This window comes from Thunnus albacares, chromosome 4, assembly GCF_914725855.1.
Source record: "Thunnus albacares chromosome 4, fThuAlb1.1, whole genome shotgun sequence".
NCBI classification, from domain to species: domain Eukaryota; kingdom Metazoa; phylum Chordata; class Actinopteri; order Scombriformes; family Scombridae; genus Thunnus; species Thunnus albacares.
In genome coordinates, this window is record NC_058109.1 from 3,675,202 (window position 1) to 3,695,059 (window position 19,858).

At 38.4% G+C, this 19,858-nt stretch overlaps 2 protein-coding genes across 13 annotated transcripts in view; one reads left to right on the plus strand and one right to left on the minus strand.

The window, feature by feature from the left end:
- Positions 1-19,858, minus strand: part of LOC122981168 (hemicentin-1-like) — a 738,767-nt gene that overhangs the window by 357,374 nt on the left and 361,535 nt on the right. The gene's annotated exons all lie outside the window — the stretch shown is intronic.
- Positions 1-19,858, plus strand: part of LOC122981166 (dedicator of cytokinesis protein 3-like) — a 210,899-nt gene that overhangs the window by 68,681 nt on the left and 122,360 nt on the right. For all 12 annotated transcript variants that reach the window (XM_044349757.1, XM_044349756.1, XM_044349755.1 and 9 more), the window contains exons 3-4: positions 1,911-1,994; positions 10,206-10,246. In XM_044349757.1, coding sequence (XP_044205692.1) covers positions 1,911-1,994; positions 10,206-10,246 — 125 coding nt within the window. The remainder of the gene's footprint in view (positions 1-1,910; positions 1,995-10,205; positions 10,247-19,858) is intronic.

The window sequence follows — 19,858 nt, forward strand, 5'->3', positions numbered from 1 at the left end:
GTTAAGATCTTGTCTCGCTTCTTCTACATTCAGAACAGACTGGGACACCAGTACAGACGAGTGAAAGTGCTGGTTTGCCTTTAGGTTAGTGTTTCATCTCCGACTTGGCAATTTTATATCCTTTTTTTTAATGAGTTTTCGACAACATAATACATTATGAAGACCAACAATTAAGACAAGACATGACAAAAACCCACGACACAACCCACAAACACAAATACAGAAAGAAAAAAAAACAAAAACAAACAAAAATCAGCAGTATTCACAACCTGGTGCATTTATAAAATGCTGTTTGTATGTACGTTAACTGTTATATTCATAACCCCCATACTCATAACTCTTGACCATTCCTCTTTCAAGTATATTGCTATTGGTGACCAGTCCCTTACAAACTCCTCAAGAGTGACTCTTAACACATATGATGGTCTTTCCAATGGCAAAATGGACATAAGGCTCTTCATCCAGCCATTTCTGTAAGATTGTGAGTCATGCCATATACAAAATAATTCTAATTCTTGTGCTTGCATTCATAACTAATATCTGACCCCAATATAAAGTGATGTGGATTTAGAGGGATTTCTATCCCAAATATTTTCTTCATCTCATTTTGGACTGAGAGCCAAAAAATTGCAATTTCAGTGCATGACCACATAAGATGACTATATGTACCAAGGCTGCTTTTACATTTCAAACATAATAGGGAGCACTTGGGATCATATTTACAATGAATAGCTGGGGTTTCATGTAGTTTGTGGATTATCTTATTATAATTTTCTTTGCGTTCATTAATTATGTTTCACCACATCACATCATCAAGATGGGACCCAAAATCTTCCCTCCAAAATGTTTTACTGTTGAAAGTAGGGATGTTAACAAACATTTGGTCATAAATATAACTCATAACTTTCCTCTTTAAAGAAGCTTTTTTATATCCTTTCAATGTTTTTAATGGTGTAATAAACTTAGACCTAAAAAAAAATGTGTTTTGCACTCTGGCAGAAGCGATACTGCTTTGCTACAAGGATTCATATTCCTCTTTTAGCACAACCTCAGGAGCAAACATTACATTCAAGACCAAACACATGAGAAGTGCACAACACAACAAAACTGCTGTGCACATACACATGTTGCTTGTGTGTGTGACAAATAAACCTTTGAATACTTTGAATATGTGGAGTTGATGTGTATTAACAAATATATTTTATTCTCAATACTTGACCAGAGGATATTTATCTTAAAAAGGCATATTTCTACTTCTCATTACAGCTCAATAGCCAATATCCAAAATCCAATGTGGTTTGAACTCGGCATCAACGCTGTAATCATCATATTAAACAGACAAAAGTAAGGAATGCATATAGATGTACAGGTGCGAGGAAAGAACAATATATGTTCTAGATTGTTTTTGTTGTTGTGTCTTCTTTGTTTCCAACCTTGATGAGAGAATCTAAACTTTAAGGGTCGACCATCTTACCTCAGGTGACATTTCAGTCCTGTGTTGAGTGACTAACAGTGACCCCAACACTGGAATAAGCTCTGAGGTCTGTTGTTTTCTGTGTGCACTGGTGCAGTCATGAGGAATATCAACTTGTGAATACTGCATCAACACTGCCTGGTACAGCGAGGACTGTGCATGTGTTCAGTCAGGCTCTGATGCTAACGTCATGCTGCTGTCACGGGACGTGCAGACAATGACAGTAGAATGGATGAAGGCACTGCTTTGGTATTCATGTAGTTTGTCAGTTATGCCTGAAAATTGCCATTGAATATTTTTGGAAGACTTAAAGAAATATTGCAAGATTAATCAATGATGGAAAATAAATAGCTGCTGCCTTAAAATTCAGAAAACAAACTGTTTCTTTTTGTCAGTATGTTCACAAATTTTTCTCTCTCTCCGTTTTTATCCACAGTGATCTGCAACTTCCGGGGCTCAGTGACTCAAGGTTTGGCTCTGGAAGTGGGAGAGACGGTTCAGATTCTAGAGAAATGCGAAGGTAAGACTTCTACCTGATGAATAGCTTCCTGTGACGTTTCATACAGCAATAATGCCCTCGATCATTGCTGGAATATTGCTAAAGCAGTAATCATTGTAAACATTCTCCAAGGGTTAGGGATAACTGTTGCAGCTTAAAGGTTTTCTTTACTGGAAAGAGAATAACAAGACAAAGCATGTATAGCATGTATATTGCTAGCAGAATATAAATATATATATTTAAAAAAAGGGAAATATGAGACATTTATGGGGGCAAAGAGGGGGTGAAAATTTGGGAAAAACCCAGGAAAAATGGGAGAGTTGACAGGTCTGAGCTGTGAGCTAAATGCTAACATGCCGATGCTAAGCAGGTGTAATGTTTATCACCATCTTAGTTTAGTGTGTAGCATGCTAACATTTGCTAATTAGCACTATACACAGAGTACAGCTGAGGGTGATGGGAACGACAGTTTTGCAGCTATAAACCAAAGTGTTGTACAAACTGGAATTTTGATGTGATGGTTGCACCAGTTAAAAGGCTAAATTATCACCCAAAGTTATTATAATTCATCCTGTGGGAAGCATGAATATGTAAACCAAATATATTAGCAATGCATTTTACTTAAAACCACAAATGTGAACCTGGTAGTGACACTAGAGGAAAAGTCAGTTTGATCACCAAAATCAGAAGGATGTGTCCTCTGGGGACCATGAATATCTGTAATGAAGAGGTGGACTAACTGACCGAACAACATTACCATCTGCAGAACAAGTAGATCACTATGCAGCTCTATCAATAGCACAAGAGCTGATACCTGTGGTTCACAGTAAGTTGTATCTGCACAGACTCCACAGAAGGACATTCAGGCGGGCAGTCTTTACTTAAGTCAGGTGGCAAAACCTTGTCTGGCAGGCAGAATAACAGCCCAAAAAGGAACAAAGGCTACAAAGATAATCTGGCCAAGGTCTTTGCAAAGTGGGCAGATAAATATGGTAACTGACTAATTAGGTCAATGAGGGGCAGCTGTACTGGCAGATGTGCTGCTTCCTGCTTTATAAAATATGTATCCTTGTGGAAATTAACCACATTAAGATGTCAAACTCAAAAGCCTTAAAAAAAAAAATCTGCCCCAGAGAACCTGTAATCAGATTTTCAAACTACTGCAGTCTGAATGTGAATAACATGAATTAATGTCACAGAGCAGCTCTGATGTTGCTATTCAGAGATCTTCCTTGTTACATTTCAAACATCTGAACTGCGGAGCGACTCGTTTTATCTTTCCAGTCGGGCTGTTGTATTAATTTGACCAACAGGGAACCTTGAATTTTTTTTCTGGTGTAGTCACAGACCTTCAGACACATACGACAAAGCACATTTCATTAGAAATAACGTCAATAACATACTTGCTTCAAATTCGATTATCTAAAAGGTTGTAAAACTGTAGTGAAACAAGTATTTTGGAAGTATTGGTATGTTTCCTTTGCTTGAGTCCACTGTCATCTTAAAAGAACAGTTATGAACATTTCCACACTATATTTTGTTGGAAGTCGCCGTAGTCAGAGCAGCTGTACTGTATCCTGCCTCAGTGAATCAAGGTCCATTTCCCACAGATTTTCATGAGGGCAGCAGATAGAAAAGCTGTGACATTAATGCTGCCGTGGCTGTGTGTGTGTTGTCTCAAATGCACACAGTTAAAAACAAAGTAATACTGCAAATAGCCTGTAATAGCCCAGCAGTGGCCTGGAAGAAAGCCCAAGTTATTAGTCGATGTTACTCCCTTTGTTATCCCTACTTTGACTCACAGAAATTAGCAACTCAAGCCAGGATGTGTCTGAGGCCAGGAAATGTTGTCTTTTGCAGATAATCAGTGAGAATGTGCTCCATTAGCCACAGCTGGCCAGGCGCTACCATCGATCTAATGCCAGCGGCTGATTGGTCCTTTCTTTACCCCGGGGGGTGGGGGTGGGGGTGGGGGGTCGCCCATGAAGAAGAGAGAGAAAAAAGAGACATGGCTTCACTTTGCTTCTCTCTTCTGGTCTCTACACCCCTCTCATCTTTTTTCTTCTTCTCATCTTTATTTTCCTCCCTCTTCCTCTCAAATCTGTTCATTTTACCCTCCCTTCACACTTCCTCTCGTCTCCATTTGTCTCCTCTCTTGTTGTCTGCTTGTATTGACCAGTCAGACTCATATTCAAGCCTGAGCTAATCTCATGACATCCAATCAACATCTAATACGCTCCTGCTATGAAATGCAGCCTTTCTAGCGATGGAAATGGGCCGTTATCCGAGGCCTTGTGGCAGAAGCTGGCATCACAGCTTTCCCTCTAACACAGTGATTATCAGTGAAGCCAAGGCTCACTATTGTCCAAGAATCCCTGTGGCAGTTTCAAAACTCCCTCAGCTTCTCATTAAAACACTATATCATTATCAGAACATGCAAATAATCTTTTTAGAAACAATGGTTGGCTCATAGAGAAGATATGAGAGAATATTTGTTAGTGTATTGGTAGCGATGTATGTTAAAGGAGGAGTTCACAATTTTTCAAGTGTGTCTCAAACCAGCAGTCAGGTGTCCCTATGAGCAGTGAAAGAGGTTTTCCTCGCTGTAATCATTCCTCCTGTTCATTCTGGATATTAAAAGATCCTTCAAATGTGCTTTCAATGTAAATGATGGAGACCAAAATCCACAGTGTGTCCACACAGTCATTTAAAAGTCTCTGTGAAGCTTCTATTCAGCTTCATCAGTCTGAGTTAGTCATATCAAGTGGATATCTGACACATTTACAGTCTGTTTAGCATCTTTTGTGTTTCCTCGGACAGTGTTTCCCTGTTGAGCTGCAGGTGGAAGTATAGTAACAAAAAGAGGAACTTTAGCATTAAAAAGACTAACGTTGAAAGATATCTACTTGATTTGACTCATTTTGACGCTGAAGCTTCATATTAGCTTCAGATAAACTTTTAAATACATTTTTGTACATCTTGTCTCCCATCACTTCCATTATAGGTGCATTATGAAGGGATCTTCTAATGGTCAGTATGAACAGGAGGAATGATTACAGCAAGAAAAACAGGTTTCACTGTTCATTTGGGCTCCTGACTGTTGTTTTAAGACACACTTGGAAAAACTGTGAACTGATCCTTCAAAATAAACAAAAACATTTGTCCACTCATGCTGACCGAGTGATAAATCAATCAAGTAATCAATGATCATTTGTATTCCCTTTCTTTATTTCTTATCTATGAGGTTTCTATGGATTTTTTCTGAGTTCACACTTCTGGCTGAACACAAGAAAAACACCCAGGACTGTGTGTGTGTGTGTGTGTGTGTGTGTGTGTACATGAGTGTGTCTTTGCCTATTCAGCTGTGACAGAGATACTGGAGATACAGCAGCATTTATTCAGAAAGTGCACTCAAGAAGCTAAGAAAATCTTTCTTAAAATTATCTTTCCCCGCCCTCTCGCTCCATGGCCGGTACTTGTCTGCCCGCACTAACGCCAAATTATCCTCCTCAGACACAAACTCAATGGCTATAAAGACGGTGATATGGAGATGGCAGCTGGTCGGCGGGAATGCAATCCCCAACTTACGTTCTTAAAATATAGATTGCAGTCATAACACATGAGAGAGCATTAGACTTCGATTAAGGGCGTCGGAGTAATTTAAACTGTGGGATTTTGACTCTTAGCACTGTCAGCATTAGTGAAGTACCCGTAATCACAGCTAAGAACAGCCTCTCGTTATTTAATAGAGGCTTTTCAGCTGTAATCAATCTTCTATAGCGAGCTGCTGCTATTGTGGATGTCCAGGAGAGAGCTGGCTGTCGGTAAATAACAATTAAATATTAAACAACCAGGATGTGAAGAAATAAACTGACATTAAATTGTGATGTGGGTAAGATGAGTCATTTAGCATGTAAACGTTCAATATGGTAAATCTTGTTCTTTATTCAGTGTAACACAGGAAACAGTCCTGTCTTTAGTTCTACTTTTTACTCACTATTAGTTGCACTGCAGTCAGTTCAGACTGATTATTAATAGTATTTGTTGCAGATTTTTTATTTCTGAAATGTCAATCAAAGTAACTTCAAATGTTTTTATTGGGTTTTCAAACATTTACATATTGAGACTGGCCAACACACCAAGAGTGGAAAAAAAGAAAAAGAAATAACAATACTAATTTTGTAATACTACTACTACTACTACTACTACTACTACTACTACTACTACTACTACTACTACTAATGGTAATTGTAATAATAATAAAAATGTTAGAGAGTTTTTAAAAAACAGGCTAAAAATGAAATGATTAAATACAATAGTGACGTTATGGTTGACAGTCACAGGGATTAAGTTCTATTTCTTGCAGTGGAGACATTATTACAGTTATTCAGGAATGTTACCACATTTTCTATTGATCAAACTAAAGGAGGCTACATTTGAGATGCCTATGTGAGACCCAAAAAACCCCACAAATAACACAATAACACAAATAACTCTAAATCAATATAAATTCTTCTTCCTCTGTCACAATGTCAGTTGATGCTCAGGAAACAACAGGATCAATCAGGAAATCACTTTAATAACCAACCGTCTCATGACCATCTAGATTTTCTTGTACAGACAAAACCACCGGTGGACGAAAAAGAGGCATCAACAAATGTCAAGAATTTATACCAGCAGACTGTGTTTAGTCTTATGTTGCATTTACATAATATTGTTTTTATCATAAGTAGAGTAAAAATTAATTAAGTAAGAGCAGAAAAAGCATAAAGTGTACTTTAGTCCATCCACTGAGAAAACAAGTGGTTGTTTTACTGCATACACTATAGATGTGAACCTTCCAAATGAATCGTCTTTCCTCCAGGATACATAGTGAACATGGCAGCAAGCTAATCAAAATATGTTGCTAATCTTCTGCTTCATTACGTTACATTAGCTGATTGTTTGATCTTGTGTTTACAGCTTGATAGTGGTGATTAGTTACTGGTCAATAAGCACTCAAATACAAAAATAATCAATGACAGTTTGGAAATGAATTATTCTCTGTGAGCAAAAGGAACCATCAGCTCCACAAACCAGCTGGATATGAAAGATGGAGAAGTGTCTGGTTGTTCAGCAGCATCAAGCTTTCCCAAGTATTCTTTATTAGTTGCTATGACAACCAATAAAGTAACCATGGTGCTAGTTAGCAATCTTTTTCTTGTCTTGCTTTTTATTAATGTTTGCACAGTTTACTAATTTGACACTAATCAATCAATACCTGTTCATTGGCAACGTTATAATCAGAGGATGCTGCGCTCGCAGCGAGTCGCTCGGTGGATCGGCTGCAGCTCTATTGAGTCTCTGTCATAACTGTAATTACAATGAAAAAGCCTCTTGGGTACTATTACTGCATCAACAAGCAATTCCTTTTGTTCATAAAGTAGCTGGAGGTGTGCTCTGCAGGGACATGAAGCGTCATTTAAGACTCATATCTGGCTGATTTCATCTCTTGATGGAAACCTGCATCTATTGTATAATTCTGTATTCCTAATGAGTTCAATCTCAAACTGCATTAACTCCACAAAAGTGGCTCCTCGAGTTCTGCCTCCCACTTAGAGATGATTTACAGTGATTATTATTGTGAATTATTTTGATAACGGTGTAAAATGATTATTCTAATAACCGCTTCGTGAGCCGTTGGGATGCGGGAGGCGAGGCGATGGCTGTATGACAGCAGATAAATAAGGCACATACATGCACCTGCACACACACACATGAATTTCACACATCTCTGCTTTTCCAAAATACAGAATAATCACATACACACTTGCACACACAAATTAATTTTTTATCTCTGTATTTCAGTCTCATTTTCACGCTTCTTATCTCTTCTATCTTCTGCAGTAAAGTCAGTGAGCTACAGACGACACACGTCCTCATTTCAACCCTTACAAATGGGCCCAGACACTGCTGGTCCAGCCACAGTCTGATTACCATATAGATGAGAAGCTAGGGAGTAAACACAGCCATCTTAACGAGGGTGATGAATGAATCTTGATTGGTTATTAATTAACCGGCCAATTAAGCCTCCATTTCCATTTCATATCAGATTATGGAGAACTGCTGTGAAATGGATCTTATGATTTTCCAAGAAGATAAGATGAAAGCTAATGTGAAGCATCCTGGCAGCGTTAGTACTGGTATCACTCTAAATGTTTTTATCAGAAACAGGTAACGTTTGATGATGAGAGAAATCATTTTCCAGCCTTTTCTGTTTTTTTTTCCCCAGAACTGTCTGAAACCTTGTTTATCACAGATGGACAATATGGTTATTCATACCGAGTCAGAATATTGTCGACTATTAATACAAATATAGTGAATTGTCTCTCTAGCAGTGTACACAGTGGTAGTTTGAGAAGGTCAAAGTTGTAATATGCATCATTTTGATATAAATAAATGTCCCTTTCGCTGCACTCTGTCACTGACAGACTATGGTCACCCAAGCCTTACGTTTCCAAGACACAATCATTTTTATTTCCGCTTGGATGGAGACAAACGATGTCTCCGCACAGTCTGAGAGGATGTCTGGGTGCTTTCCTGCACATATTTAGTCCCTGGATACAAATCATTTTCAGCTGTCAAGGATTTACTTCAAGTTGAGTCAACCTTCATGACAGCTTTCGACTCCGCAGAGGAGGTATCTGATGAATGTTCAGTCATGTGGAAAGAACTGTTGTGCTCTCTTGAGACTGGGGGGGGGGGGGGGTCATCACACACACACACACACACACACACACACACACACACACACACAGATGGTCATGTACTATAGGTCACACTGGGTTAAGAGTCTCCTCCCTGTGCGCCACTGATCCGGTTTGACCTACAAACAAGCAGAAGTTACACATCTTTGCTGATGACGTTTGAGTTTCTGCTGGCGGAAACAACGTCGTTAAGTGAAAGGTTGAGAGATGGTGGACATGACAGAAATTATTGCAAAGCTTTTATATCAGCTTTTGCTTCAGAGTACAACCTTTTTAAAAAAAAACTTGACAAACATGTTGAGATGGTGACCAGAACAGTGTGTCTGTATCTCATTTAAACTGTCAATATTCTACGATGGACATAAGACCTGGTTGTCATTCATTTAACAACTGCAAGTATGCATTTCTTCAACGATGTCCTCACTCATATCGGTCCTCACAAAGATAGAAATACATGCACACACACACACACACGCACACAGCGTATAGAGAAGTGGACTGAATCCGTCTTTAGCTTCAGGCATCATGTTTCTCACTGTCTCTCTCTAACTTTGTCACGCACTTTCACAAGCATCCACCGAAGTATGCACACACCACGGGCTATGAATTAGTCCCACACACACATAAACACACACACACGCACACTCTCGATAGTCAGTCAGTGATTTAACCTAAATTTAACTGACTAAATGTCCATGACTAATAAATATTGACTGCTTGATCGCTGACTGTCATCCTCTTCAGGGCAACGTGACGCTAAATCAAAACCAATCGTGTTGCATCTTCAGATTATAAATTATCCTTTTACATTTCTGTGTTCTGTAAAACTTTGAATATCGTTTTTTTTTCTGACAACATACAGTACATGTAGAGAATATTTCAGGCTTGTGCTTTACTAGAAATGATAGAACTAAGTGGCATATTATTTTATGTGGAGACAATCAAACCTGTGACATTTAGAGTTTTAGATTATTATTTTGAAAAGCCTAAATTCAGCCTAAAAACAGTCAGTCCATAAGATATCTGATACACTGCAAGAAGTCACCTACTAGAAACGACACAAAATATTCATTTCTTGCAATGATTCTTATTTTTCAAAATTTTATTTCATTTCAATCTTCATTAACATTTAGTAGGTTGTAATAATAAGCAAGTTTTCACCTCAAATCACCTCAAATCACCTCAAATACAGAATACTTTGTACTGTGTATATATATATATATATATATATATATATATATATATATATATATATATGTGTGTGTGTGTGTGTGTGTGTGTATTTTTAATGTTTTTTCTTACTTTGTGAGGCAGCCACTGTTTTCACTGGTTCTTTTATCATGGAGTCTCCTTTTATTCTCTGTAAACAAAGATCTCTTTGTTGGAAAATGTTCAAGCAAAAGTAACTTTGCATATTGAGTCAAACTGCTGACTCATAACTGTTTGTAACTCTTCAGTAAACCTTTGCTTGTGTTTTTTCTTTCAGGTTGGTACAGAGGATTCTCTACGAGGAAGCCAAACGTCAAGGTAAGAGACTGACTTTACAGTTAATGTTTCACTAATAATTTCTCTTTTCACATATCTGATTCTCTTTCTTCCCGTCTCTCTCTGTTGTGGTGATGTTGAGAAGCAACATCTCTGACTGCATGTCTAATGTGAAGGAGACGTAAAGTATGTAAATAAACTGCAGTCTTTTTCTCTCTATCCTCTTTCTTTCTTTCTAACATGTTTCTACTTTGATTTGCTTTTCCATCACTTTCTGGCAGAATTCAAACATTATACAGTTATAGACATTGTTGAAGTGATGATTATTTCTTGAATATCATACAGTAAAAATATCAACCAGTGAATGACATGACCGTTAGCTTCTCATGGCTGAGAAGAAAGCAAACCATGATTCCAACAAACATAAAAACCATGGAGGCAAAAGTGCAAACATGAAGTAAAATGTGATATTTGACTTTATTCCGGTGGTCAAATTGTGTCACGAGGAAAAAACAATGAACACCAAAGGCTGCATGTAGAAGACTTGACCTCAGGATTTATAAACCTAGACTTCTTCAAGAAATCACAGAAACAGATGAAAAAGTCTTGATTGTAGCAGGAATGTTATATCCTGTGCTGACAATGTAAACCTGCATCTCCCATGTTGTTATAATACATTCATTAATTCATCCTGCAGCATTGATTCTGTTACATCATACACTAAGTGTTTGGTTCAGTTTTGTTGAGTTTCTAACGAGTGTGATGTTCTGATTATCTGCTTTTTATTTTCATCTTATGTCTTTATTGATAATATCAGTAATAATAAATGTTCAATAAATTAGCCAATAATATAAGACAAAAACAAAACAAGAATAAACACTGTCTCAGTGTTAATAAAAGGCTTGTTTCTAAGAGATTTGACTGATTCAGTAACTGTAGAGATGAGGAGAACGTAACGAGGTTCTGCAGCACGTCGTCTTCATGCAGAACAGCCTGTAGCTGTTAGTATCTACGTAGATGTTCTGTACATCACAGTAACTATGATAACATGACATGATGAGCAGTCTGGTTTGTAGCCTGCAGCTCCAGTCGATGATGTTCTGCTGTCGTTGGTTGAAACTCAAATACTTTGAAAAGGGTCTTTGACAAAAGATGGAAATAATTCAGATTTTTAAAACCCTGACAGGTATTCTTGAAACTGAGGGACCTAGTTTCATGAAATAGGTCGAAGTCTTCATTCCTGGCGCAGGGCACATGTGACCGACACATTGTTGACATTTTCCAGAGCATCAGCACTGGTGCACTCTGGGCAACATGGAGGAGAGCGTGAATACAGTGTTAATGGGAGGAACACAGAAGCAGCAGGTGGTATTCTTCAGTAACAACCAATCACATGAGCAACAGCTGAAAACATGTTCAAACCAGTCAAAACTATGAAAACCGTCCAGGAGAGACTGTGTGACATTGTTGGTTCATCATTGTTGCATCAGTAGAAGTATGTCAGCACAGACACCAGATTAAAACTACCTGGCGGTGATCAGCTTCATCAGCATTGTGTCAACTTGTTTGTCAAGAGCTGAATGTAACAGATGTTCATTTATGTGTAAAAATCCTGCAGTGCAGCTTGAAATAAACAGTTACAAGATCAGGTTTAGAAATTTGCTGGTTAGAGTTTGAAAAGTGCACAACTTCTACCACTGTTTCATTGAAATATGTAAATAATGAGTGAAAGTATCCAAGCTGTGCGTAAAGTAAGCAGGACTGAGTTTAAACCTTTGACATGTTTTCATGAACATGTTTTATTTGTTCATGACATAAAGGATGTTGATGTGTGACTACAGGTTGTTTTACACACTGATTATATGGACACACGTCCACACACAGGACTGACTACTGCAGATACTTTGAGACTTAACAAAAGTCAAAACTGAAAACTCCCTGTATTGATCCTCGTCACATGCCAGAAAACATATTTTGATTCTCTAAACTGAGTTCAAACTTTTATTTAATAAAAATATCCTTAGAGCAGCTTCTATCAAATGATTTTATTGTTAAACTTGGAATCTGTGATTAACAGCTTTCCAGTCTGATGTTTAGAAGATGCAGAATATTAATGATCATAGATCCTGATCAATACTGTCGCCACGTCAGAAGATTTCAATAATGAATGAAGTTTCCTCTGCTGTGCTACAGTCCTTCTCTCAAATCACAGACTGTAGATGAAACTCACACATTCCTGCTGCTGTGTGATGACTGCAGCTGTTTAATAAACATGGAAAAGATACGATATTCTACAAGGTGTTATCTGACAGAATGTATATCTGAACTCTGGGTCACTGGATTACTCTCATGTGGATGATATTATTGGTAAGAATCTTCCTTAAAAATAAAATTATGTTTTGACTCACATGTTAATCTGTAGTAGATGAAGAACATGTAGAAACTGAAAGGATGCCTCTGCAAACTGAAGCCATGAAACTTGCCCTGCGTCTGCGTCTGCGTCTGCATCTACATCTGCGTCTATGTCTGTGTCTACGTCTACATCTATGTCTGCGTGTACGTCTGCTTCTGCGTCTGCATCTGCGTCTGCGTCTACGTCTACGTCTACATCTGCTTCTGCAAGTTCTCTTGTGCTACAAGTCCTCCAAACTGAATGGCAAAATATGTTGTTTGTCCTCCAAAATGACACATGGAAGAATTTTTTAATCTGATACCATTATATCGACTGGACAACATCACTGTCTCAATGGTTTTACTGGTATCTGATCTTCCACTGCGATGATTAAGGTTATTAGGTTCAAGCATAAAAACAACTTGGTTAGGTTTAGAGAAATATTCTTCTTGGTTAAATCTACTTCTTTGTGAAGGTTAAAGTATGTCGTGGTTAAAATAGACCAACGTTGACTGTAAACAAGCAGCAATCTACTTGATAAAGTTGGACTTTTTGTTGACCTCCTCCCTCCACAGACATTATGTCTCTATAAGAAGGTCCCAGTCCTGATGGACAATAGTCAGAACTGTTGCTGCAGCTGCACCTGAATCTAAACACGCCGCTTTGTGACAGAAGCTGATGTTTCTTCTTTTCTTTCATACCCACACCTTTAAAGTAACATGCAATACTACAAACTATGTTTCTTATTAAACCCCTCAGAAAAACCTCAGAACTACTTTATTGAAGTCTAAAAAATTCAATCAGTGCTTCCTGCTGCTTTTAGAAACTTCATATTCAAAGCTCCCAGTGAGGCTTTTATGCTTTTACTTAAATTGCCTCACAGTTCAGTCAGTGTACAGAATAATAATCTCACTGGGAAATGAACCTCAGCCTTTTGAGGTTTATAAATTTTAATGTCCACAGGTTGTAGATTATTATGTGTCCTTCTGTATGTGACAGATTGGTAGTTCATCTTGAGAACTGGCTTCATAAGCAGGGACTGGAAAATAGATCAACGGAAGAAACCGTCCCTCTATTCACTTCAAGAAATTGAGTCTGATTATGTTTGAAAAAAGTAGATAAGCATTTGCTCAGATTCCTTCATTTCCACTGAACATTTTGTGCTTATCACAAAAAACCCAGAACCAACTAAAACTAATCAGATTATTCACTTGAAGGACCAAGATAATAACAATTTAGATGATTATGTTTGATAAAAGCAGTGCAGCGTGATAAAGTAATAAACAATCACTCAACAGATTTTTTGAAACGACCTTTCTGACCATGACTGGATATGACTCACGCTGACAGCTTTACATCCATCGTCTCTCTTTTTAAGCACCATGTCTGGATCACGGCTGTACGCAGGAGTTACTGAGGTCCAAAGGATGAGCTTTACGGGGGGGACCTGATCCAAATATGGACGTTTCTATAGCAAAAACTGGATAACAATAGCTTATGACCATATCAGTGGACAATAACATGAATTATCTGTCAAGGAGTAAAACATGAGACTCAGGTTAAAGCTGCATTATGTGAGTCTGAAGTAAAGAACCAACAAGAATTTGGAGAAAAACACAAACACTATGTCAAAAGCCTTCTACTCCCACCATCTCATGCTCCAGACACATGTAGCACATGTCCGTGGAGAGGATTGGTAGCTACATAGCCTGCCCTGATTGGTTGGTTTATCTGAGACCGGGGTGACCGGGGATTTTTGGACCTGTCTAATCCGGAGCTCAGGAAACTCACCAAAATGAATTTTTCACAGAACAATTCATTTTTTGATCGCTGCTGGAATCTAACATATAAATGTAATAAATCTGCTGAAATCTTGTGAAATAATGTAGCTTTAAATGTCAAATGAATGATCCACACTAGATACATGTTCTTTATTTCATTCTTTTGCTTCAGATTGCATTATGAGCAGTTCAGTGTGTAATACCTGCTGCTCTTCCTCTGTCATCTTCATCGCCTTCTCTCTCTTTATCTCCCACATCTCCTCCTGTCCCAAAGCTCAGCTTTGTCTGTCTTATTTTTTTTCATTTTCTTCTTCGTCTCAGTGAAGAAAGTCGACAGAGGGTCAAATGTTCGTTTATCTATCTGCCATCAGATGATTGGCTGCGTTAGCGAGCTAAACCACTCAGGTGAAACTAGCCGGCATAAAACATAATGGACGGCTGCACAGAAGCTATTGGTCAAAAGATGAATGACAAGTAAAAAATCAGTAATTTGTCTAGTTAGGCAAAGCAAGTTTATTTGTATAGCACATTTCAACAACAAGGTAATTCAAAGTGCTTTACATAGAGCATGAAAGGCATTAAAACAGAATATAAAAGCAACACAAGTAAAAAGACATAAAAACAATTACAAAGTGTTGAGTTTGGAAATAAAAAGAAGCTAAAAAGGGAATAAGACAGATAAAACAAGAGAATAAAAGTAACAGTGCAGTGTAAAATATTAATCGTCAATGTGGTTTAATGAAAGGCAAACAGAAAAGTCTTCAGCTGTGATTTAAAAGAACTGAGAGTCGCAGCAGACCTGCAGTTTTCTGGGTCAAATGTTCAACTGAAGGAAAAACATTTTGCCTAAAGTTTATCTGTCTGCCATCAGATGATCGGCTACGTTAGCTAGCTAAACCACTCGGGTGAAACTAGCCGGCACAAAACATAACAGATGGCGACACAGAAGCGATTAGTCTGTTGATAAGATGTCTGTTGATGAATGACAAGTAAAAAATCAGTAGTTTGTCTGCTTCCATTCAGCGACTGCCTGTCAATACGTGTAACGAAAGAGCCGCCATGTTGAACAGAGATATTGTAGGAACAACAACAATATCCACGTACCCCATCCACACACACACACACACACACACACACACACACACACACACACACACACACACACACAAGCACCGCTCAGACAAGGAAGTGAGTGATCTTGCCGCTGTATAAAATCTTTGCTGTCATATTAAGTGACTTTTATTAAAATAAAAATTGAAAGAAACAGCGAGGTCCCGACCTCTGGGACCTGACTGCTGCGTACAGCCGTGTTCTGGATTACGAGCTAACAGGCTTCTGGGTTTCGAGTCTTTTTTAAAAAAGAACAGAGCCTCTTTTGTGTTTTGTCCTGCTCTGCCTCGTTCTCTATTCACCAGCCTTCTATTTGATTCTACTTTGCTCCATCCTGCTCTGTGGGTCCGTAAGAGGCTTTTACTGTTTAGCCTTACTATATCTAGACAGCAGTGTTTCCTCTAGCTGTTGTTTTGGTTCTGTGCTGGATGTTTTGCTGTGTAGATAGGAGAGGCATTAACATAAGAGAGATTGTCTGTGGGGGTTGTATTGTATGTCATATTGGAAACAGGCAGACAGAGAAGGTGAGAGGTGATACTATAAACAAAACCTCAGCAGCTATGCTTTGGTTTGGAAATGGTTTTAAATGTATCAGGAGTTCATTATCAATGTCAGCAACAAATCAAAAGACCCTCCATTAGAAGTGATATTTAATGTTTCTCTTGCTCATGGATCATATCAGTCTTTTGATGTATTAGTTTTAGATAGTCATGTAGGAAGTTACTCTGCTTTTACATTTATTAAGGGATGAACTCTGATGTTCGGTTTTCCTGCAGCTCAGCTCATCTAACACACAGGGTGAAGCTCCGACATCCTGTTCTCATTCACAGCACATTCTCCACTCGGCTCCTCAGCATGTTGAAGAAATGAAGACCAGCTACCATCAGTCACGATGTGATGATAGTGCAAAAACACCGCTCAAAATCAGTAGCTTGAATAAATGAAAACTGTCATTTAAGTTAGAAAGCGTCCTCCTGATATGTCGGTTGGTTAAGAATGATGATATACGCTGTGACATGATAGATTTGTCATTGAATAGAATTTTTTCTAAACCGTAACTATCAAGGTAGTTATTCCTTTAATATCTGTGGAGACATTGTGGGGGTGGTGTTACAAAGCACTGAGCACGACTGCTTCATGGTAATATTAGATTTACAGGAAATCTGTCAGGTATTTATTTTTGATGGTCTAGTCAAAAGCAGGGATTCCTATGTGGATATTTCATATATTAATTATTATATTATGTATAACATGATATAAAATCAAAGAGGACTGTATCCATGTAGCTCTCCTGTGTGGCACAACTGTACAATATTTCAACAATGGTACCAGGTGCTCAGCTAGCATGTTATTTGGTACTTTAAATAGCTATGAGATGTCATGCACAGAGTAAACAAAAAACCTCAAAAAGGTACACAGACAGGGTGAAGGTTGACACTGTAAAAAAACATGGGGGAAAAAGCTCGCTTGCAAGTGAAAATCTGATCTTGTTGGAATCTTCCAAGGCTGCACCTCCAGAGAAAACCTTGACTTATAGTAGACTAACATAACAGCTTGTCTGTGGGCGGTGCGCTGCCATTCATTTCTGTAGGTTACAGCAAGGGCAATGGGATGCGGCACTGCAGGGATAATAAGCAAGAAAAAAGTTGAAGTTCAGGTTTCCTCATGCAAATCAAATATCAGGGATCCTGAGAACACTGCAGGAGAGAGATGTGTTTTAAGAAAGAGAGCTCAGCTATCAAGAATTCACCCAACCTGCATCTGTACAGACTCTGCAGCCCAGAGGAGCAAGACGGAGCCAAAAAAAAAAAAAACATTTCAAAATTCAAACCCTGATCTTCTAAATCTCTACTCACACATTTATTGTTCACCATTAGATGGATCAAGTCTTGTCGTTCTACGCTGCTTCTTTCTGTGCAGCTGGAGGCGATGAACTTAAAGTAGAAAATCCACAGAGAACAGCTGGTGCAGAACAGCTGGTGTGATGTTTGATTTGCGATACCTGTTTCAAATCTCAAGCATGATCTGTTACATTATGATCATTGTGAAGAAATCAGAGTTATGTTTTATAAACTTCAAATTGATGTAAAAAGGAGATTTAACAGCACAGTTCAGGGAAATGTGTTTATTATATAAGGGATGATATCTACTTATTCTGTAGTTTTTCATTATTGTTGATGTGTAACGTTTCAAATACAGTCAGATGCACATTCTGTCTGCCTCTGAATCAGCACCAGTCAGTTTATTAGCCGCACAAATTAATTCAGAGGAAGTTCTTTTGTCTTTAGCATGAAGCATAGGAGCATGAAGATACCAATTTAACGCTGGTGGTCCAAATGTAATGGTCCAAATTCTCTGATTCCAACTTCTCAAATGTGAATACTTTCTATTTCTTTAGGATTATATGACAGTAAACTGAATATCTTTGGGTTGTAGACAGAAGAAGACATTTGAAGATGTCACTTTGGGCTCTGAGAAACACTACATTCAACATTTTTCAGCATTTATTGACATTTTATGGACCAAACAAGTCATTGATCAATTGAGAAAATAATTGGTAGTTGCAGCCCTACATGAGAGGAAAAGTAAAAAGTTATATTGCCCTTTTTAATATCATCATTGTTAACATAATCATATCATTATCATTAACATCAGTTTACCCTCCAGGAGTCTAACAGTAGAAAGCAAAGAAATGGTGGATTTCATACAGACTCATACAATCAGTGACCCACATGTAAAATATCCTAGTGACACACTTGGATCTTTAGTTTTAAAGTATTTCTTACAGCTACAGTAAGTTAACTGTTACCAGAGCAGTCAGTGAGTTAGTGTGTTCACAGTGTAAAGATGGACAGGTGCAAATGTGTGTGCTTGTGTCACGTGTGCAAACAACCAACATTTAATTATGTCCACTAGCATGCTACAGCATATATACAGTATGCATTCATGTCTTTGCATGCTTCTTGGTGTGTGTATGTTTCTAAATGTGAATGTGTGTGTGTGTGTGTCTCTTCCCTTGCCTCTCTCCCAGCAGCGAGGCATCAGCCCAATCCTGTTAGTTCCACCCTAATCACCTGGTTCCTCTACAATAGGCTCACTGGTTGAGACGAATCGCTATGTCTCCCTCAGGAAATGCCTTCCTGCTCTGACTCCTCTCTAATCCAGCAACACTATAGAGAACTTTCACACTTTGAGGTTCATCACCGTTCAGATTACCTCGACCATCAAAGCCACAGAGAGGGCAGCTCGCAGTCAGCGAGAGCAGTGTTTTCTTAAAGCTCTAATCAGTGAGCGGTGAGTGAATGAGGGAGAATTATCTGAATCGGTCCAGTACAACAGCAAGAGACAAATGACCACACCTGAGATCAGGATGTGCTACCAGTGTATCTTATGTTGCAGTGGATTCTGTTGTTGTTTTAGCAGGTTGACCTTTTTTAGTTTTAGTGAAATATCTCAACAACTATTGGATGGATCAACACAATATTTTGTCCAGAGATTTATGGTCCACAGAGGATGAACCCTGATGCTCTAAGTTTTCCTCTAGCGATTAGGGTTAGGGGTTAGGGTTAGAGGGGTTAGGGTTAGAGGGGTTAGGGGGTTAGGGTAGGGTTAGGGCCAGGGCTAGTTAAATTTTAATTTGTCTGAGACTTTGGGTTATGACCAAATACCTGCAAAACTAGTAACATTCACATCAGACTCAGATCTCCTTTATGTTTAGCTAATCAACCAATGTTAGCATGCTAACTAAGCTTTTTGAATCAGTCTGTATAAGCTTTTCTGGCTCTTTCAGACTGTGATGTTTACCTGAGCTCTACCAGCAAAAGCTTTGATTTTTATCAGACCTGGTTGTGATATTTTGCTCTCTATGAATCAGTGTGTAGCACTCATAGAAAAATGTGGGTTATTGTCCATTTTTTGACAGATAATTTATGTCTGAATAATGCTGCTGCCATGTAGAGTAACACTGCTTTAAAGCAAAGACACACTGACGTTTGTAATTAGTCTGACTCTAAACTGGTAAAGTTCAGCTAAACAAAGATCCTCATAGATGTTTGGTATCCCTCCACCATGACCTTTACATAAAATGCATGAGTTTCTCTTTAGAATAATAGCAGCAGCAGAGCCATCTGTCCAGACTGAGGAGAATACTTGTCGACAGTGTGTGTGAAGTGTGTGTGTTTGGGCTTGATTTAATGTGTGTGCTGTAGGAAGATACACTTGCTCACTTGGCATTAAGGGACATTTGGTTGTGAGATCATCGGGGGAAAAGGTGTAAGATTGTTTCTGTATGTTTATAATCTTCAACCTTTTTTTAAGATTAGGACATCAGGAACATTTAAAAATATGAAATGTCTTTCTATCTGTGTGTGT